At 38.5% G+C, this 21,173-nt stretch overlaps 3 protein-coding genes across 8 annotated transcripts; 1 reads left to right on the top strand and 2 right to left on the bottom strand.

The window, feature by feature from the left end:
• Positions 1 to 14: 14 nt before the first annotated feature.
• Positions 15 to 895, bottom strand: LOC140778918 (germin-like protein 2-4). Its single transcript, XM_073123826.1, has one exon. It carries the CDS (start codon positions 849 to 851, stop codon positions 210 to 212), a length of 642 nt encoding a protein of 213 aa, XP_072979927.1. The 5' UTR covers positions 852 to 895; the 3' UTR covers positions 15 to 209.
• Positions 896 to 2,872: 1,977 nt separating this feature from the next.
• LOC140778477 (uncharacterized) lies at positions 2,873 to 12,670 on the top strand. 4 transcript variants are annotated; one of them, XM_073123240.1, is made up of 16 exons: positions 2,873 to 3,369; positions 3,799 to 4,341; positions 4,484 to 4,721; positions 4,995 to 5,296; positions 6,352 to 6,516; positions 6,943 to 7,719; positions 7,821 to 7,915; positions 8,034 to 8,096; positions 8,178 to 8,266; positions 8,370 to 8,435; positions 8,690 to 9,364; positions 9,995 to 10,069; positions 10,597 to 10,667; positions 10,764 to 10,821; positions 11,270 to 11,462; positions 11,737 to 12,670. In XM_073123240.1, the coding sequence occupies exons 2-16, from the start codon at positions 3,941 to 3,943 to the stop codon at positions 12,429 to 12,431; spliced, it is 3,963 nt and encodes a 1,320-aa protein (XP_072979341.1). In that variant the 5' UTR covers positions 2,873 to 3,369; positions 3,799 to 3,940; the 3' UTR covers positions 12,432 to 12,670. The 4 variants fall into 4 exon arrangements, with proteins under 4 accessions (XP_072979341.1, XP_072979325.1, XP_072979333.1 ...); XM_073123224.1 differs by having other exon boundaries at positions 6,337 to 6,516; positions 7,824 to 7,915; XM_073123232.1 differs by having other exon boundaries at positions 2,874 to 3,369; positions 4,484 to 4,715; positions 6,337 to 6,516.
• A 1,151-nt stretch (positions 12,671 to 13,821) lies between these two features.
• On the bottom strand, positions 13,822 to 20,390 carry LOC140758465 (transcription factor TGA2.1-like). Of its 3 annotated transcripts, none has more exons than XM_073094648.1 (13): positions 20,032 to 20,390; positions 19,698 to 19,901; positions 19,175 to 19,263; positions 18,732 to 18,808; positions 18,461 to 18,640; positions 17,730 to 17,780; positions 17,328 to 17,387; positions 17,138 to 17,215; positions 16,994 to 17,033; positions 16,585 to 16,856; positions 16,257 to 16,496; positions 14,926 to 15,068; positions 13,822 to 14,365 (listed from the first exon to the last, which is right to left on the bottom strand). In XM_073094648.1, the coding sequence occupies exons 2-13, from the start codon at positions 19,802 to 19,804 to the stop codon at positions 14,275 to 14,277; spliced, it is 1,428 nt and encodes a 475-aa protein (XP_072950749.1). In that variant the 5' UTR covers positions 19,805 to 19,901; positions 20,032 to 20,390; the 3' UTR covers positions 13,822 to 14,274. The 3 variants fall into 3 exon arrangements, with proteins under 3 accessions (XP_072950749.1, XP_072950747.1, XP_072950748.1); XM_073094646.1 differs by having other exon boundaries at positions 17,730 to 17,783; positions 20,032 to 20,389; XM_073094647.1 differs by having other exon boundaries at positions 17,730 to 17,783; positions 20,037 to 20,389.
• Between the last annotated feature and the right edge of the window lie 783 nt (positions 20,391 to 21,173).

Here is a 21,173-nt window from a genome sequence, read left to right as displayed (position 1 = left end):
TGTGCCGGCCCAACTAAAACAATAACCATTTTGCTGAAATACCCAACTCCAACTACTGCTCCATTTTTGTTTTGTCTTGTTGCGTTTTACAGCTCAGAAGGAGTGACATTTAGATCGAAAACTCAAAAAGGCCTTAGAATCGATAAGGACGCATAAATTCCCATCAGAAAATAATCCCACATAAATATAATTTATATACCTCCTCTACCCTAAGATGGCCTGAATCTCTTCTCCAGCTTCTCCAACTCCTCTGGGCTCAACCCAAACGCTTTCTCCAACACCGCATCCTTAATCCCGGATCCGAACACCGTCCCCGGTATCCTCACCAACCCCGGGTTCTGGCTATTAAAGCTCCCAAAGATGGTCGCTCTGGACTCCCCAACGTTCATCTGGAAGTGCACCAGACCGCGCGGGAACACCATGACCTCCCCCTTCTCGAGCACCTTAGCGTAGATCCGACCCGCGGAGTCGACGAACCCGGAGTAGACCCGACCCGTTAAGACCAGCGCGGTCTCCGTGGCCCGGGGGTGGTAGTGGGGCGGGTTGACCCCGCCCTGTTCGAAGTCGGCCCGGGCGAAGGACATGCCCAACGTGTTCAAGCCCGGGAATTGGGTCGGATTTACAGAGATACCCGCGAACCCGGTTTGGTTCGAGAAGTTGCCGGGGAAGCGGATCCCGGAGAATACGAAGTCGTCGGCGGAGGCGTTCGAGGGGTTCTTGCATGGGTACGTGGAGAGATGGGTGAGTTGGACCGGGTTTGGACCCGGGTCCGGGACGCAGAAGTCCTGGACTGGGTCGGAGTCGGCGGTTGCTCCTGAGACGAGGAAGAGGAGGAGCAAGATGGGTGCCATTGTTTTCTTTTGGTGTTAAAACCCAACAAAGGTTCTAATGAGTTTATATAGGATTATCTCGCTTTACATAGGTTTATATTACAGGCTGGCCATCACCACACAGTTTACAAGTCTCGATCGGTGGACCCAATGTTAGAGCTCGTAGCCAGCCAAATCTGACCGAATTTATTGGATTTTGGATCGTCGAAGTAATTCCATAATTGCAATGTGGCGATGGGCATCATGGAGGTGTGAAGATCATCGCTGTTATCTTTGAATCATTCGTTCGTAGCGTAAGAGTTTCTTCTCCTCAGATAAAAAGGAGGAGGGGGTGGGTGGCTTAGAAATTAAGTCAGCATTTTGCTCATGATTGCCAAGGGAGCGGAATTAGTAATAGGCACGTGTCGTCTCATATTTGGTCGGTACAGCTAGGAGAGAGACGCAGACGCAGACGCAGACGCAGACTATAAAAGAAGTTCATATCACTCCATCAGCAGCAAGTCGACAGTAAGAAATTGTGAAAAAGAGATGGTAGAAGTCTCTGATAAGAATTGGGTTGGAGGAGCGGAGGAGTCTTGAGAAGGATAAAAGTCTTGGAACGGAAAGTGAAGGTCAGGGGGCAAATTTTTTCTTTTTCTTTTTCTTTTTCTTTTTCTTCCTCTGAGTAAAAGAAGAAGAGCTCAACTTCATGACCACCGCCTTGCTGAAGTAATTAGCTGGCTACCACCACCCAATCTTCCTCCACCCTTTTATAGCCGGTTGAAGGAGTAGCAGCTACTTTGGCATTTATGTAAAACAAAAAATGACCTGAAATTAGTTGACATTGAAGCATAAAACATGTAATTAATCTCTAGACTCTAGTGGAAAGATTAACCCAAACAACAAACTAATCATTACAGATACATAACAACATCAACAAAAACTAACAAATGTTCCACAGCAACACAATGGGCAATCATGTTTACCGGTAACAAAAATAAAGTTCATATCTGGCACAAAAATATTCAAAACAAAACAAACAATAGAGAAGTGATTGAATGATACCAACACATTCAACAGTCATCTGAAAACACTGGGTTCTCTAATTTCAGTCCAACTCTCAGCACGCACCAGCCTCCTGAGTCTTCTTAGTAGCCTGGATTCTTGTCCAACACAGGAAAAGAGAGATTACTAGTATTTCAACTCCTTCGAGCTTTTAAAGCAATCAGTCAAAATTATAATATTTCTTTCAAGCTATAGGTGCTTCAAAGTCCAAACTAAAGCAGCAACCTAGATTAACCACATCTTTCTTTTCTCCTCCAAGAACCAATAATATGTTTAAGATTATTCCCCACCCGAAAACCACATTCACTTCTTTTAATAATATATATTTTGTTCACAGAGGAACACTTTAGGAAGAGGTTTTTAGCTTTTAACCCACTCTTTCTTAGCCAAGTTATTTTTGATAAAAGTTCTATTATGGCATATTAACTTTTAAAGAGATTTTTAGCTTCCAAGGCATTCATTTTCTGATCATATATGATGTCATTAACTATAGCTGCTAATTACACAAGAAAAAGTGTAGTTAGTAATGGGAAGCTGCCCCCTTTAGCTATTCCGGTTATGATAAGACACATCCTTTTCAAGCCTTCTTACACATCACTTAGGGAAGAAAATTAAGCTGCTAATTAGTTGGCTAATGTTGGCGATTAATTTTCTTGTTAGATTTAGGATGTGCCGGATCCTTTGCTATATTATTCCAAGGGAGAATACGTCCTCTCAAGGATTGGCCCCCAAGAGTAGTAAATTTTATGGCTTACGCCTTCTTAACATAGTTTCTCTAAAGATAAAAAAAGGAAAAAAAAAAAGAAAAAGAAAAAGAGTTACTACGAGTTACTTATTGCGAGCAATCATTAGCTACAATAAACACAGTTAATTAGTCAAAACTTAAGTCAAGTCAATGGGTTTCCCAACATTTGACTTACTTGCCCAAATCAAAGCCGTAGTTAGTTAGCCAACCAATCGGAAAAGAGTCGGAAAAGGAGAGAGAAAAAAAAAAGGCGTCCCCAAAATTTGCTATCCTTTTCACCTCAAACACGGCGCCTCTCTCTGGGTTTTATTTTTATTTTTTATTTTTATTTTTCGAACAAATTCGCCGACCCTTTTTATCGGAGATTTCCTCATCGACGACGGCTTTGGGTATCGATAGCGCGTCTCCTCCGGCTTAATTCCTTCTTTTCATTTCCGAATTGGGAGCCGATCCAATCCAATCGTGGAATGCAGCTGATTGAATCGGTGGTGAAACCCTAGAATTGGGGAAGAAGTAGGGTTTGCTCTCTCTCTCTCGCGTCCTGGGATTTGATCTGCAAGGGTTTTGTTACTTGCGTTCTCTATTACATCTTTCACTGATCCGGTCCTCAATTTGGAGTATTGAGCTCGTGATCGGCAGGGTCAAAGGGTGTTCTTGTTCATCTGGTGCGCGTTTATAGAGCTCAAGTTTCGAAATTGATGCAATTTAGGTGGTGATTACGCTCTCCAGATCGCGGGGTTCTGGTTATAGGTAAGGTCTAATTTCAGCTTTTGGGAATTTTCTGTTAATGCTCTGTCTGTTTACAGTTTGGAGTCGTAGTTAAGTTCATTAGATCGTTTTCTACTTCCAGTTGGGGCTCCTGTCGTCGGTTTTGTTTTCCTGTGGAGTCTGGGTATTGGGAAGTAATGCAACCTTTCAACTTCTTCTGTGTCTCTATATCTTGGGCAGTTTCTTTGTAATTGTTACTGCATTTGCTCTTGTTATTACTGGGTATTTGTTAAGTTGTCACTTTGAGCCTTCAGTTGAAAGGATCAGTGATTTCTTTCTGTCGCTGTTGATATCATCTAACTCGTTATCTATATCGCTTTCCATCAAAATTTTCTTCAACAAGGAAATAGTAGTACTTACTCTTTGAGGGGTGTCAAAGTTTATATTTAAATTTGTACGTTTCTTTTGTAGCCTATTTGTGAAGCGGTCCTTTTATGCATGAGGAATTGGATCGAATTCTGCATATTTGATGGGGGTATCCAGGAGAGGATGGCTGATGTGAGTAAGTAGGGTAGAATGCGGAAGCAAGCTGTTATGATTGGGTAGAAAAGGAATGGCTGGAAGCACAAGAGCAGAACTAGCTTCAAGTAATTTGGATGGATCAACATTTTCCGCCACATATTCAAATGGGCAGCGGGGAGCATATTCAGGTTCCAATTCGGATAGGTCTGGAAGTTTCCGAGAGAGCTTGGAGAATCGTGTTTCAGTTTCTGTACCAGGCGCATCCAGAAGTATGGCTTCACCGGTTGAAATTCCACCAGTAACACAGTATCTATCATTGGAACCATTTTCCATGGGAGAGCAGAAGTATACTCGCTTGGGAGAGCTTCGAAGGGTTCTTGCAGTTCCTCTCGAGGAACATCCATTTGGATCCTTTCAATTAAAGCCACTCCCTCTGATGGAGGATGTTAAGCGCTTCAAAGCTAGCCTGCTAGAATCTGCGACCAAGGCCAGGTACTCCGACATGCTTCCTGCCCCTCATTCTTGCGCATTGTATATTAGCATTGTATATTATGCATCAATGTGAGTTGCAGGTGGACTCAGTAGTAGACCACTGTTCTCTGGTTGTATGCTGAATTGTCATCTTTTTTAACAGGGATAGATCAAAGGTTCTAGATGAATCAATTCTGAAATTAGATAAGTATCGCAACATCTTGTCAAGGAAGCGCCAAAGAAGTGACTTGCCAACTGAGAAGTCAGGTAGTTCAAATCTGTTGAAGATGGGAACTCAGACCCATCAAAATCCTGCAGAACTTTTAGGTCAAAGACTGGAAGACAGGGCAAAAAATGTGGTTCCAAATAAACGTGCTCGCTCCTCTTTGGCGGATGTACGGGTTTGTATTTCTTATCAAGGTGTTATACGAAGAGTGTTGTTTTTGAAATGCTGTTGCTTTTTATCATTCTCATTCTTTTCCATATTATGTGCTTGTTAATTCTGAAATGGAAATCTGATCACTCAACAATTATTTATTACATTTATATCTCCTATATAAAGGTAGCATATATGATCCTGTAATATATATATATTCTTTATGGAAACTATACTCATGACATTGATGTGTGGCTAGTTTGTATTTTAAGTTGAATGTCCCCTTTGCCTGCTTCAGTTAGAAGGCCGTGGTCATGTTCCTATGAGGCAAGGTCCAATAATAGACAAGGAGAAGAGTTTGTTTCTTGATAAGGACAAGGGTATGTTGAAAGCTTGCAATGGAGGGCAAGTGCTGTCTGAAGACAAGCTCAATCCATTCTCTCCTGGAGGTGAAGGATGGGAGAAAAAATTGAAACGTAAACGTTCTGTTGGAACAGTGGTTAACAGAGTCAATGATGGTGATCGACAGGTTAAACAGACAACTCAACAGAGGACCAATAGTGAAACTCGTCTGCGTGCTAGTGATAGCCTCGGTCTCAGGTAATCTCCTCAATCCTTATTACTGATTCTTGTTTCACTTATCCTTAACTTTCCTTCATCTTTATATTCAGTCTTATTGATTTTTTACTCTAAGAAGTTGCAAAAACAATTGTGGACTTGCTCGTTCTATGGGTCACTAAAGCCTTATGATTTGATAACCTCTACTTCTCCCTATCAAAGTATAGTATCCACGTGATGGCTCCAAATAGTTGAAAGAAGTTGCTTCTCGTTGTTGTTGATTTCTCCATTTCTGGAAAAGTTGCTTAAGGACCTTCAATGTTCCTTTGCTTTCATGCTGTCTCAATCGAGCTGTTTTTTTTATTTAAGTGCAATAATATTCACTTTCGTTGAAATTGCAGGAATCACTTTGTGATAAACTGAAATTACTAGGAAGAAATATGTGGATGTTTTATGAAGTTAAATATGTAATTGAAGAGGTCAAATGTAGTAGGAAGTGAGAGTGGTACATATTTTACAAAATAGGTGATAGGATGGCTTGAAAGGACTCTTTCCTCTCTTCATTTCAGGCAATGATATTGATCTTTCCCCTCCTGCAGCTAGTATTTGATAGAAAATGAAATAGTAGGATAAATGAAACCGGTCAAGTTACAAACACAACCATGAAGGGGGTACTATTGATAGGCACTGTTAATTTAGCTCATGACTTTCACATCTGGAACTTGCACACAACTTTGTTGAGTTCAATCTTCTTCTATTGGGCATCAGTAAAATTCTCTGGACTGAGTTCATTCATATAACCCAGACATCTAGCATCTTTCTTCCAGCTCTTGTGTAGAAGGATAAAATTCTTCTAGTAGTTATGTTTTAGTTGCTTCAAAAGTTACCATCTTGATACTACTACTTTTTCCTCACTCCATAAGAACAAGAAACAACTTTTGCAATTTAACTTGCTAGATTATTGCTTGTCTATTTAACAATTTTTTTGCTTTTCATCAGGTTATGTTATTTGCTTCATTAAGTTTATATGTTATATTCTGACCATACATTTGGAAGATGATCTTTGACTTCTCACTTGACAGAACTGGATCTTCCAGTGGGGTTGCAGGAAGTAACAAGATAGATGGAAGTTCCCAACAGAGTGGTGCTGGTTCCCGAGTCATACCCAAGATTGATATGGATAATGGCCCTCTTCCAAATGAGAGAAGGGAACGCCCTGCTGGACTAGATAAAGAGAGGATTCTAGCTAAAGGAAACAATAAGTATGTATACTTCCGCAACATTCTTGAGCTTCATGTGTCTAATGATACTTCTTCTCACTTTCATCTATTCTATTATGCAAAAGGACTCCTTAATGTTAATGCATCGTTTAACAAATATGGCTACTTCTTTGGTCTCGTGATATAACCTGCAACTTCCATTTCTTGGTCTTCATAATCAACAAACTTATCTAGGAAGGTTCAAATACAAGATTGTGTTGATCTATTTATTGCACAAATTGTATCTTCACTAAGGTAGTTATGTGAATTATGTCATTACAACCTTGATACATCACATGCTGTTTTAAGATTGACCTATGACATTACAGAGGTAGCTTCACCCCTTTTCTTTATGGAGATCCTTGAATGTCTTCTTCCTTGTGTTTCATCATACTTGTTTATCTAAATGACAGTAGCTGTGTTATCCAGGCTGAATATTCGTGAGGATGTTCAAGCGGGAAATCAAAGTCCTTTGAATAAAGCAAAAGCATCTAGGGCACCAAGGACTAGTTCTGCTTTTGTCATGAATTCATCATCTAATGTCCCTCGCTTGCCTGGGGGAACTGACGGATGGGAGCAAGCCTCTTGCCCGAATAAAGTCCAGCCTTTATCGGGGGTGACCAACCGTAAGCGTCCCATACCCACCGGATCCTCATCACCTCCTGTTGCTCAATGGGTGGGTCAACGGCCACAGAAGATCACTCGCACAAGAAGAGCCAATGTGGTTTCTCCAGTCTCAAATTTTGATGAAGCCCATATTTTACCTGAGGGATTCACACCTCCTGATATTGGAGCCAGACCAGCATCTTTGGAGTCCAGTGGGCTTTTAATTTCCAGGGGCATTCCTAATCCACTTCAGCAATCAAAATTGAAACAAGAAAACATTTCATCTCCAGCCAGATTATCAGAAAGTGAGGAATCAGGTCCCATTGACAGCAAGTTTCAGGAAAAAGGAGTTGGTAATGTTGAAATGGAGGATGGTGCCACGAATGTTGTCCATAAAGCAACAACTTTGGTTTTGCCGATGAAGAAGAATAAAATTCTTTTGAAAGAAGAATTTCGAGATGGTGTTCGGAGGCAAGGAAGGAGTGGAAGAGGTTCAGTACATGCAAAAGCATGCCTACCTTTATTGAAAGAAAAAATGGAAAGTTCAGATGCTACCAAGCCACTAAAAAGTGGAAAGTCTGGTTCTGACAAGAGTGAAAGGTGCTAGACTATTTTGACTTACAACTGATGATTATATGGCTCTTAGTTTTATATTTTTATGGCATTTGTGCTTATCTTAAAATAGTAACCCATCTGTGCAGTAGGGTAGGTCGTCCTCCTTCGAAAAAAATGTCTGATCGCAAAGCTTGTGCTCGACCTGGGCAAGTTGCTCAGAGTGTAACATCAGATCTGACAGGTATGATGCCAAACACGGCTTATTATTTTGGCATCCTTGTGTATTTATGCTTAAGATATTTTGTGTTTTTCTTCCTTTATTCGGAAAACCATGCATCTTACCTTTTTGTTTCCTGTAGTTGAAACAAATGATGATCGGGAAGAACTGTTAGCTGCTGCAACTGCTGCTCGCAATGCTAGCTGTGTGCATCCTTCCTTTTCTATTTTGGTTTTCAGGATTACCTACTTTTTATTGATTAATTTAGAGTCTCTTCTTGCTGCAGATGCTGCATGTTGTAGTCCTTTTTGGAAGAAGATGGAACCGGTTTTCACTTTTGTCACTATGGAAGATATAACTTTCGTGAAGAATCAGGCTAGTTTTATATCGATTTTAGTGTTAAAGATAACTTGAAATATCTTGGTTTGATTCTTATACTAACAAACTCTATAACTTGATTTTTTAACTATTGCTTCAGATTACATTGGTGGAGGAGCTTGACAGGAGCACACCTAACTTTTTTGATGCTGATGATAAATTGATGGTATCAACTTATCTCAATGTTCTACTTAGGGTTTCATTCTCTCCTTAATAACATGTGTTTGAAAATCTTCATTTTCTTTAATTATATATTGCATTTAGACTTGTATTTTCATGCACTTCATATATATATTATGTATGTGTGTATTTTTTGTCATAGTACAACAATCTCTTTGTCCTACACAAACATATTTGGAAATGTCAAGTAGCATTTTCTTGCGTCTACCTTAATGGTTTGAATCTAATTTTATTTTTCAGGATGAGCTTCCAGGCCAAGTGCTGCCTTCACCTCTCTCTTCTTTCTTTGTAGAAGAAAGTGTGACAAAGGCTGGTCCAAATAAGCCTGTTGGAATTTCGTTTCCAGATCATGACTTGCAACTTGTCAAAATGGTATCTGGAAAATTATCAGCAGACAATTGTTTCGAGGAAGTGGTTCCATTATCCCAGAAACTTCTTTCGGCTTTCATCATAGAAGAAGAAAATGAATTACTTGACTGCAATGAACAGGGAAATACGTTACTTCAGTTTTCAAGCGATTATTTCCCTCATGTTATTAATAGTCACGTGGAAAATCAAAATCAGGCACTTACGAAATCCGATTTTCAGTTGGATTTAGAATTCGAGAATTCAAAAAATCATTCAGCAGATAAGATGCTCTGCAATGGACATACGGCTTCAAGCAACTTCAGGAATCCAAACATTCAGAGTTCCATTTCTGGTGATGATCTACTAGCTGATAATAGTTTTGTTCTACATTCAGAAAATGGCCTTCTATCTCGATTCATGCCTACCAATTCAAGGCAGTTGCACAGCCTTGATACAACTACAAGTTTTTCTGGCACTTCTCCATGTGAGGGTCAGTTTGAGCATATGTCTCTGAATGAAAGAATCTTGATGGAGCTGCATAGCATCGGGCTTTATCCGGAGAAAGTGGTATCAGTTTTTCACTCTTATAGAATATCTTCATCTTTGAATGCATGCGCTTAGCTTCTACTTTATCTTATTGCTAATTGTTAGAGCCTTAGAGGTTCACATATTAATAGTTTATGAGAAATATAGTTAATATGATACCTTTGAGTAGGAGCATTTGTAGATCGATAATAGAAACCAGAGCAGGAACAGTTGTTGCAGTTTGATTGCTAGGCCCCTTCTTCTCTTCCTGTCCCTTGTGTACTCTTGCGTAACCTATGCGTCAATTTCATTCAATCCTCCTACCATGTCCACTACTAACATGCTGAATGATAACAAAACAAAGAAGACGAAATACCAATAACTGCCTTGCTCTTAGCTAGTATATTCTGGTAGTCATCCATATTTGCTATCTCCTATTTGTTATCCTCTTTTCCCTCGCTGAAAACCTCAATTTAGCAGTAGAATCCACTCACCCAAGAGGAAAAAGTAAACCTAGAAAGAACAACTTTGTTGTTAAATTTCTTATTGATGTACTTAAAATCTCCTTGTATGTTAAAAGACCAAACTACAATCTCTCTCTTCCTGGGATAGCTGGCTTGTGATCATCATCTTTTCTAGTTTTGCGCCTTTTACCTGGTTTTTTTTTTGCAGCCTAAGCTAGATGAGGGAGAGATTGGGGAGATCGATAAAGCTATTTCACAGTTACAGATGAAGCTCTGCCAGAAGGTTTCTGTCTATATTTGTTATACTAAAATAATCTATTCAGTCTGTTTTGATTGGATGCAGAGTCTTTATGGACCTTTAATATTTGGTCAAGGCTTTAAGCCCATGTTCATGTTGCTGAATTTTTAAACTATCAGTTTGCTAGCTCATTTGAACTAAACAAGTCAAATTTAAATCAAATCAAATCAAACAAACTTATCTAACTAATAATCCAATTGAAAAAGTGCACTAGTACCTAGGTCAACTCTTTTGCCCGTACACTACCTTATATGGTTTTACCTATGATCTGGCATGCTGTGGACCAGAAATGGAGCAATGAGGTCGCTTTTCCTAATATAAAAAGTGTAATATTCTACTTTCTGTGTATGATAAAATAATTCATTCGATATTCTCTATGATCTACACTCTTTGATATAATCTAGTTGATGCATTAATCTATCTAGCTGATGCCACAGAAGCCTGGGCATCTTATTCTACCATAAGCAATCTTTGTCTAAAAATAATTCAATGACATTTTGCTTATTTTATAGGTGAAGCAAAAGAAAATTCAACTACAGAAGTTAGATAAAGCTATTCAAGATGCAAAACAAGTTGAGGAGAGGTACATCAAGTTCCATGTTAATGGGCTGTAGCATCAGAAGTTAGCTTTTGTGCCTTCTTTTAGGTTAACCTGTGGCTTCAATCACTTAATTTGCAGGAATCTTCAGCATCTTGCGATGAACAAGCTTGTTGAGACTGCATACAGAAAGTTAATGGTAACTATTCTTTTTAATCCTAGTAGTTGATTACTGTTTCTTTGCTCATGGCAAAATGGGATAAGGAATGTTAAGTGAGACATTGTACTGGTCAACTTTATGTTTGTGTTCTATGTAGAGAAATTTATGCAGTTAGTTGTATTGTTTTTACTTGGTAACTAGGTCTAGTGTTCGGGGTAGATGAGCATTATAATTGATCACTCTAGTCCAACTGCAAAGTCAAGACCAGTTATAACTTATAAGACATCTTCTTGCATGTAACGTTATAACTCAATGGTGGTTGATTAGCCTCCTCCTTTGAAGGTTGCCTGTATGTGAGCACATAATATAGATATTGGAGGTTTGTTTATTTGCACATTACATAAAGTAGGCACCTAGGATGCTATATCTAATGTATGGCCTTGCATGCGACCAATGGAAATACTTCTGAAATCTGCTATTTTTACAGGGTGGTCGAGGTGGTTCAAGTCATAAAGGTGGTGCCAGTAAGGTTTCAAAACAACTTGCCTTAGCCTTTGCAAAGCGAACTCTTGCCAGATGTCACAAGTTTGAGCAAACAGGTCAAAGCTGCTTTGATGAACCTACCTTGCGAAACATTATCTGTGCACCTCTGCACAGCAGTGATTCTAAATATGTCGAAGGTACTATATCTAAATTGCCTCTGGTGTATTCAAGATAATGCAGTTCTTAACTAGCTTCTTGAGTGATAGCTCTGCTACTGAGGAGCTTATTTACGAAATCAAGCACCGCACAGATATTGTCCTGTTAGTTTGTTTTGCCTCCTTTGCATGATTATAACATTCCTTTGGTTTGCTAAGTGTTTTTCTCTTCTAAATTCATCTATGTTTATGCAGTTTGAATTTTTTTTTTCTATATTCAGGTTAATGGATGAGATTTTCTAATTTATATTTGCAGTTTCCGGTGCTTTGGCTTCTGGTCTGACATCTATTGGTGAGAGACCTGGACTTGGTCATAAGCTTGACAGGGTTTCGTCGGATCCTTATCAAGGTGACTTGCCTGAGCAAACTTCAATTAGAACTGAACCAATAACAAATAGAGGGAGAAAGAGGGAAGTACCACTTGATGATGTAACAGGTTCTGCTTCAAGAGCCACCACAACTCTTAGCAACCATTTTTCAGGTGGTCCGAAATGGAAAAGGACTGAGAGAGACAGGGAACAAGGCAAAGATGCATCGACAAGAAATTCAACTGCGAAAGCTGGCCGTCTATCAGTAAGCAGTGGAAAGGTTGAACGTAAAACAAAGACAAAACCAAAGCAAAAGATAGTCCAGTTATCCTCGTCTGGAAATGGTCTTGGTAGAGTCACAGAGACAGCCAATCTTGCGACACCTTCGATGCGGGATTCTGGTGAAACCATGAATACTTCTGACACCAAATTTGACCAAGAAGTTGAGATACAGAGTGCAGCTAATGTTGCTCAGGATTCATCAAAAGAGATAGATGATACCATTTTGACAAGTTTGCCATGTGGACAAGATCAGGATATCGGTTCTTGGTTGAATTTTGACGATGATACACTACTGGACCATGATCTAGTGGGCCTAGAAATCCCTCTTGATGACCTCTCTGACTTGAAATTGGATTTCTAAGAGAACCAGTTATACTCCCTGTGCATATCCAAGAGTCTAGATCAGAAGTACTGTAGCACAACTAACCAATTAAATTATCTCAAGCAGCTTAGAGTTTGTAACTAGGCCAGTCCATTCTTTTGTATACCTTTTCAAGTTATTGGCAGATCCCAATTGTCTTCTGTCACTTGAGAAAATCGATTCTTGTACCAAGAACAATCTCAATTGAGCATTCAGTCCATTTGTATCTTTTCAAGCTAGTGTTCTTGGCTTTTACCTTCTCATATGGCCATCAAGCTCTGCTTGTTCTTTCTGGAAATATTGCGCACACAACGATGAGTTATCTTTCTCATTCTTCATATTATCTTCATTATTGTAGCATAAACATAATATTGTGTATCATTTCCACAACATCTTATTTTCTTTTTAGTTCTCTCAAAACTTTATAAGACCATCTTTTCAGCTACTATGAGGGTGTGTGAACTTGGAGGAAGAGAAAGAAGAGGATTATACCTTTTGGCGCATAAATAAATAGTTTATTTTGAGATAATCGTAGAAACTAAACTTAATTGGCTAATTTGTGAATGTGGTAAGATTTTATTGCTACACTTTATTTGTAGAATTCTCTACAACTCTATGGATGATATATTACAGTTATTCTTTTTGAGCGTTATATATACGTCAGAAACACCTCCAATAAAACACTCAACCAAAAAGGGCAAAAAGAAAACGAAAAAACAAAAATCTCGAGTTGCCGTTGACCAATTTTACTCGTCGTAGGTAGATTTTTGGTGGCTATCAAGGCGTTTGCCTTCTTAGTTTGTAATTATACTGTTTCAAGATCTAATTAAAATAAAACTATAGTTTGTAACTATACTGGTTCAAAATTGCAGACTATGATATCAGTAACAGTATCAGAAACCTACGATTATTGGTTCATAAATAATTAATATTTGCATAGTGAATTTACGGGTCCTGGTCGCTAATGGGTTCGGATTCTCATCCTGGATAGATCCGACTCTTTAGTCCAAGTACAGGCAAGAGAGAGCCATTGGGAAACAGGGCCGTGTTCTTGACCCGAGAGAGTTATTTTTATACAATATGGTAAATAAATCAAACGACTTGTTGCCCAAGTCTTTGTCATTTAACAAAAATAAATCGAGTCATTAGAAAAGTATTGTCGGCCTAATAAATAGTTCAATTAAGACACAACAGAAGACAAGTATAGATTCGCAAGGACGGAGGAAAATTTATGAACAGGTCAGTAACCATCTGCCTTTAACTGGGCCCATTTAAAATATTTATTTGGATCACTTGTCTGGTTGTTTCTGGGCCCATATGATGGGCTCTCTGTCTCTTGGTGGGCCCGATAGCCATTGTCATATTCTCATATAACTACAACTTGGATTAATGACACCCAATGGTTTAAAGTATTAAATAACAAAACTTCCACAAAAAGTCTTTTGTCCTATTAGACCTTTTCTCATGCAAACTGTTACCAAATTATATGTTGTGAAGCATATCAAGAAAATCAATATGCTAACGTAGCACACATCATACTAAATTTTTTTTTTTGCTCATCCTTATCTACACTGTAAATAGAATACTTAATTAGTTTTCCAATAACTCACTGCCTTTGCCTTGCCTCTGAAGCTCATGCATATATATCTCTGTCTCTCTCTCATTCTCTCACTTGGCTTTTGCTAACTAAAGCAGCTGGTCTGATAGGAAAAGAATTATCATAATAAAGCACTCAGACTTCTCTATCTCTCGGCGATCTTAGCCGACATTGTTCGCCTACAAGCACCGTCAGTAGGTGGAAATTGATGTGCATAAGGCGAAATTATCTTCTGATATAATTCAGTCAGAAGGCTGAAAAATGACTCTGTGGAGGTTGCTGCATTATTTGTAGGCTTGTTGATGAAGTGCAGTTACTCTCTTCTGCAACCCAGGTCCTGTTAGCAATTCAAACTTGGTTATAGATGTTGTGATAAGCTGCAGTTGATGTAGGGACGGAAGACAATTTAATTAACCTCATACAATAACAAAGATTGCAGTTAATATGATGTTGAGAAAAAAAGAAAAGCATCAAGAGCAAGAGCTCTTTGTAGCCCTATTTATAGTCCAAATCAGATTTGGACATGAGAGGCTCTTAGTGTATACATCAAATAAATTTTTGAAAGAGACATATGCTTTCTGATCTGGTTGTGGTCCGCCACTATCTTCTGGACCCAGGGAAGAGTACTTCATTTATTGCCAAGGTAGCTTTCATCCTTGTCTATGGTGGGAGAGCAGTCTTTCAATCAATATATATATATATATATATATATTCTAATATATGTAATAAAATGGAAGGGTCGTTTTGCTTCTAATTAATAATCGTAAGCATGAAAAAGATACAACTACTACAACCAAAATGAGGAAGCTCCTGGAGAACACAATTAACCATGGATATATATATATATATATATATATATATATATATATATATATATATATATGTATCTATGCTTACTCTCGAGGGCGAGAAGCCCAGAGGGTACTAAGGGCTCGGAGGCGATTATGGTACTCTCCAATCGCTAAGAAACATCTTGCTGTCTGCCTGACTGTTAAAATTCGGTGCAGCTGATGAAGGGTTTGCAGCCTCAGATTATCCGCCTAGAAATTATGAAAACAAGAATAGTTTTGATAAAACATTAGTTCAGAAAGACATACTATGGAAGTAGTAAGGGAAAAATCCCCATAAAAGCTAATCATTATTTGCAAGAGATTCTTTTTCTCATTTAGATGTATAAGCTGCTTTCCTAATGAAAATTGACCTAAACATTGTTAGATGTCAGAAGGACAAAATTACGTGATTAGAGTAATCGATGCCCTAGGACAAATGAAATATATATATGAAGTAAATAAATCAAATGCAAATCCAGGAGGAAAAATAAAAAAAATAAAAAAGAAGAAGTCATAATAAACTCAAAAATACAAGCTGCTTAGTCACGGGATTTGGATTCTTTCAATGATAGATTTGAAAAGAACACAAAATAAAGGTTTGGTTGATGGGTCCTTTCCTTAGTGCTACTGCTACATTAAATAGCAACATCTAGCCCTTCTGCAGGGCCTATGGCATTAGAGAATAGCTAAGGAAACCTTTATTGTTTGACAGGACTAAAGGAAGTTTGGAAGATTGCAAATGGCATGTAAAAGAAAGACCAAGAAAGGACAAGGACCAAATCGTACTAATTGAAATATATTCCTATGACCTTTCAGGCACATGACTTTCTTTCAAATTCCTAGATTCTAATAATTGTTAGTCTTAACAAAAGGATTTTCTTAATCTAATTATGAGATGATAAAGTAAATAAAAGCATATTATGGGAAAAGAAGAAGAAGAAGAAGTATACAATATATGGGAAACTCTACGTAGAAGAAAATGAAAGTACGTAAAAAAAAAAACAGCTCTTTAGAAAGCTTAACTTACCTTTCTTACTATTTTCCAAATACTACTACAAAAACTCCGAATTATTTTCTTGAATCTCTACTCTAGTTTCGATGTATTTTTTATACAAGCTACATAGGGGAACTTTTGATGACAGAAAATTGACAGGGATGTTGCTTAATATCCAACTTTGATTGGAATGTGATTAAATTAGCCACCTAACAGCACTTGCTAGCATCCATTACATTAGCTTAATCTAGTTACTTTTCAGCAACCATTCCATGTCCAATTTCCCGGCATCCAGCCACAGTTGATCATGATATGATACCAGCGTAGCCAAACTTAGTACCGTATTACTATCTAATGATAGATCTTAGAAACTGAGATTTTAACAGTAGGAAATTAGGAAGCACCTGTCTGACAAATCCCTCTAGGTTGTCAAGCTTCCCTAATGCGATCGCCATGTGGCCCATATAGTTGCCAACGTCGGCGCCGTCGCTAATAGATCCACCGGCTACTGTGTCAGCAAGAGATTGATTGAGTTGCTCAAGGCCCTGTGAGAGAGCTTCCTCAGCCTGTTGTGTTGATTGCTGGAGATTGCAAATGCCCACTAGTTGTTGTTCTGTGAGGGGGTCTAAGTGAGGCAGTAGTATCTGTAAGGAAGAATCAGAAGATAAATTTAAATCAGTAATGGCATACATATTAATCATATTTTTAGATATTTCATATGTATTAGTAAACCTTGAGGAGGTCCGAAGGCCTGAATCCGGCGATCCAAAGGAAACACCGCTCGGCTGGAGAAGTCCACATTCCAGTGATGAGGTGAAACACATCAGATTTCACTGCGACGCCTTTAAGCCGGAAAATTTCATTATAATGTGTAAGGCATTCATCTACTATAACTCTAAGGTCTCCATCAGGCAGGTGAGCTTGCAAAGCTCCTCTTAAATCACTCAAGTGCTTATAGTCCTCATCCAACCATCGAGCATATTCCATATCGAACATTGCGGCACCTGTTGGTACCAACACATTTCATGGTAAATCTCAAAAGCAAAGAACAAAAATACATTCTTTTTATTGTTATTATTGCATTCTATAAGAGGTTCCATATATATATATGTGTGTGTGTTGATGAGAATGAGCTTGTTACCAGAGCTTGTGTTTCCCGTACAACCTCCTAAGAAGAGACCCTAATGAGACATCATCAACATGTTAAAAATGAAGTGTATCAAAAGAATTATAAATACATATTATTAAGGATAGATTTATTTATCTTTACGCTCTCATTTTGTACCTGTGAACGTGCTCTGTGGAGATCCTGCTCTAACTGAGTAAGCTTCATTCGACTAGATTCTAACTGTTGTACATAAGCCTATATATATATATATATATATTTATTTATATTAAAAATAAACATATCAGATCACAATAAGTATCTAACCATCACCAACTGGAGCAAGAGAACTCCTAATTAGTTTAGTTACCTTTTTCCGCAGCCTACTTTTTCTTGCTGCTTCTCTATTCTGAGCTAAGCGTCTCAAGGTCTGTCAAAAAGAAGAAGTATTGTTTATATTCCAATGTGTTTGTGAGGGTGAAAACATTTCCATCCACTTAATATAGCAATTAAGTGCATAAGTAGAAGAAGCTTTTGCAAACAAGCACTTGCACCAGAATGACATAATAAGATAGTGATGTATGCGTGCATGCATGCATGCATACAGTTAGGAGCCATGCATGAACTTTGTCAGATAAATTTAACTGCTATTCCCATTTATATGAACATGAAAAAAAGTACATGTGCAACCCCACCTACAAACACACAAGCACATGCACATGCACATACATGCACATAATAAATAACACATCTAGAGAGAGAGATAGATGACCTTTGCATCTAGTATCTTGCCGTCCTTCTCCCCAGTAGGACCAGCTAATCTCTTCTGCCACGTAAGATGTGTGTGTGAGAATGGTTTTTAACAGCATGAGTATAGACAAAACATATAAAAACCATAATGATGGCAGATAAGAGGATTCAAGCAACTGGGAAGTTCCATAATGATGGCAGAAAAACAAAGACTTATTTGACGAAGCTTAGGAATTCAATCTTTCAGACATTTTCCTTTCAGAATTAGGTCCTCGATTTCTTATCTAACTTCATCTAAGTTAAAAGAAATTGGCATGCAGCACCTAAAGGTACAAGAATAAAATACCCTTCTAGCTACTTGGCCTGAAAACTCAATAATGATGGCACCTAATATACTGTTCTTAAGACTATTTATACACAGTTGCTGCCATCTTCTTGGGAGTTTGTGAATTGTGAGGACCGACTATAGGAACAAATGGCACAATGGTGAAAACTCGAAGGTAATGTTTTTTCTTGGGAGGAGTGTTGATAATTTACTATTCCGAGCATGGCTCACTTTGTTTTTAAGGGAAAGTTCACTTGTGGGTCAAACTGAACAAATTACAATGGAAAAATTAATGAGACATTGGAGTTTTGCTTTTGGGGATTTGGTGTTGTTGGGAGGAGGGAAGCTCCGATTGTGAAATTCTTAGATGAGGGTTTTCTGGGGATTTGTGCCTGGAATATTGATGGAAGGGGACATTGGAACAGTACCTTTTCTTGGGCCTTGGGTCGGTAATTTTGCGCCTCTCCTGTTCTTGGCCTGGAAGAATCACAAGCTATCATCACCATCTCTAGCTGCTGCTCCCCAGACTGCTCTGAGGAAGGATTTCTACTCACTGGGGTGTTCTGAGCTGAGCCTGAATCAGTGCTCTCTGCTGGATCTTCATTACCCTGTGCATAACCCAACTCAAATTGCATGTTCTTCTTCTATTCTATTCTATTTCTAGATATCAAAAAGTTAAGGTCAAAAGCAAGAGCTTACCTTAAGTGTTTGTTGGAATCTCATTGGCCATGAAGGGAAGATCTCAAGAGTGGGTGGTGGTCTGGTTGTGAAAAAGGCTGCAAGAGAGAGAGAGAGAGAGAGAGAGAGAGAGAGAGACAGAGGAGAATCAGAAGATCAAGTAAAGCTGTAGAAGAATCAAGAAACAAATTAAGAGGCTCAGATATTTGTTCCAAAAGGAACTTATTCCTTTCCCTTTGCAAGTACTGCAAGGAGTTGGTAGGTTGAGGCTGGATCACAACATTTTAGCCTTTGGCTACTCATGTGGCTACTGAGGTTGGAAAAAAACAAAGGCAAAGAAGCCTTTTTTAGATCATTTCAAACTTCTTCCATCTCTGTGCTAGAGCATGGAAGTAGTGCAATTGGGAGGTGTGTATGCTTTGAGAGAGAGAGAGAGAGAGAGAGAGAGAGAGAGAAGATTGTACGTTTTCTCTCTCGATCACTTCTGATTCCAGCAACTCCTTGCATGAGAGCCTCTTCCAACCCTCCAAAATAAGCAGCTCCTTCCTGATCACTGAGCAAGAAGAAATGGCCGCTTCAATTTGTCTTTTCTTTTTCTTTTCTTTTTTGAGAATAAAGGAGTTAGAAAAGGAAATAATCGAGACATGAAAAGAAAAAGAAAAAACATAAATGGATAAGGATGTAACAGTTTATAAAATTATTGGGAATAGAGTTGTAAGCTCGTTAAAGATTCTGAATCTAGCAAATTTATCCATACGCATATAGAAAAAGCTAAGCATAGAAAAGAACAAATTGAAGGATCTCTAGAAAAATAATGTTTTCCATGAAACAGAAGTGGAGAACAAAAAAGAGATAACAAATTAAGAACTAACATATTCATGTAGATTATAGGTTTCACTTCTTTTTTTGTTGGTCCGGTTCCATTTTTGTTTTCCACTTTTTCCATTTGGAGAACAAGAAGTAGAAGAAGATAGGAGAGAGTAGTACAAGAAATTTGTGGCAGCAGGTGAGATGCCATGTATTCCATATCCCTGAGGCTGACTTGAAGGCCCAGATTCAGAAAGACCATTTTCACCAACGATGTTACTTGCCATCTAAAGAGACTTCAATCTCCTCCTTACACCATCTTCAACTTTCATAGGATGATGCTTCTTCCCATCTTGAGATTTCTTCGCCTTCCAGTTTCCAGTTCTTCAGCAGTGAGAGGAAAAGGAAGAGAGAGAGAGAGAGAGACATCAAAAGCATTAATAACAAGAGAACAAAAAAAGAGTTGCAAATTACGTTGTATATCTAGCCAGAAAGGAGAGCAAACGAAACATACCATACCATGCAGTGTGCTCGGTTTGTTCTTTTGCACAAGAAAAGGCCCTTCCAAGCTCCAAGCTCAGATATCAGCTTGTTTCAGGATGGCCATGTGATGGGCTATTGACCATTCATCAGTACTCTCTCTTTCACTCTTCCCCTTCTGTAACTTTGTGTGCTTTGTCCCTCTCTTGCAAAATATATTATTTTACCCTATGAAACTACTCCACGAAGCAGAAGATCTTGTCCTTCGAAGACTTTGCTTCAAAAGTGTGCATAGAGAGAGATGGAAATAGGAAGAGAGAGAGAGAGAGGAAACTATAAAGGTGGGGTTTAATGGCAGGAAGCCACTGGAATCACTGACTCCTACTCCACTCCTTGTAACCGACTGTGTTATCTGATTGGCCCAATATTGGGCTCGCTCAGGGATATAAAAGTACTCAACAAAACCAGCATTCAATAGGTGACAAGCAACCACCCATTATTATAACAAAAAAAGCTATCGAGATTTTGTCTTGTTCTCTTTTTATGCCAAAGAGAGGAGAGTTTACTTTGACAACTCGGGGCCTTTGACAAGCACACATTGGTTATTTAATTCCATTCCCCTCCCAACTAAAACACATACAATAATCATCCACACACAGCTAACCCACTTTGTATTCCAAATCCTCCCCTTAAATGGATTTGCTTGGTATTATCCCCTTGTTGGTGGGTCAACATCCATGCCTTGTCAAGAATTACCTAAAGCCATGCCACGCCATTACACCAAGATACCCTTCCATAGATAAAAAAACTTAATTAAACAAGGGCCCCAATGGGCAGAGGATACTTGTATATTGTTGTCTACCCCTCCCATTACGCTTCTTTATTCCTATATTAGGTATGCCATTCATTGATTAATCTGGTCTTCATAAACAGAACTGTTATATATAATCCCTTCATTATCCTTAAGAGAGAGGGAGAGGGAGAGAGAGAGAGAGTGCATGTCCTTCTCATTACAGAGAAGGAGATGCATTTTATTATTATTATTATTATCATTGTTATTATTATTATTATTATTATTATTATTATTATTTTTGTGATAATTGATGATTATTTTATGTTATGCTATCTATAATGTTGTAGGTTATGTGCCTCCATCAATTATTGTTTTCCACATCA

The sequence above is a fragment of the Typha angustifolia genome, chromosome 3 (genome assembly GCF_048772165.1).
Source record: "Typha angustifolia cultivar Huaian chromosome 3, ASM4877216v1, whole genome shotgun sequence".
Taxonomy (NCBI): domain Eukaryota; kingdom Viridiplantae; phylum Streptophyta; class Magnoliopsida; order Poales; family Typhaceae; genus Typha; species Typha angustifolia.
This window is presented reverse-complemented; position numbering and strand designations above follow the sequence as displayed.

Excerpts from the sequence above, each read along its gene's own strand:
- LOC140778918 (XM_073123826.1), bottom strand. The coding sequence starts at position 851 with ATGGCACCCATCTTGCTCCTCCTCTTCCTCGTCTCAGGAGCAACCGCC.
- LOC140778477 (XM_073123215.1), top strand. The coding sequence starts at position 3,941 with ATGGCTGGAAGCACAAGAGCAGAACTAGCTTCAAGTAATTTGGATGGA. Across the intron at positions 4,722-4,994 it reads CCTCTTTGGCGGATGTACGG|TTAGAAGGCCGTGGTCATGT; the intron begins GTTTGTATTTCT and ends TGCCTGCTTCAG. Across the intron at positions 8,436-8,689 it reads ATGCTGATGATAAATTGATG|GATGAGCTTCCAGGCCAAGT; the intron begins GTATCAACTTAT and ends TTTATTTTTCAG.
- LOC140758465 (XM_073094646.1), bottom strand. The coding sequence starts at position 19,804 with ATGGCAAGTAACATCGTTGGTGAAAATGGTCTTTCTGAATCTGGGCCT. Across the intron at positions 19,264-19,697 it reads CCTGCTGCCACAAATTTCTT|TGATCAGGAAGGAGCTGCTT; the intron begins GTACTACTCTCT and ends CTTCTTGCTCAG. Across the intron at positions 18,641-18,731 it reads GATTCCAACAAACACTTAAG|GGTAATGAAGATCCAGCAGA; the intron begins GTAAGCTCTTGC and ends GGTTATGCACAG.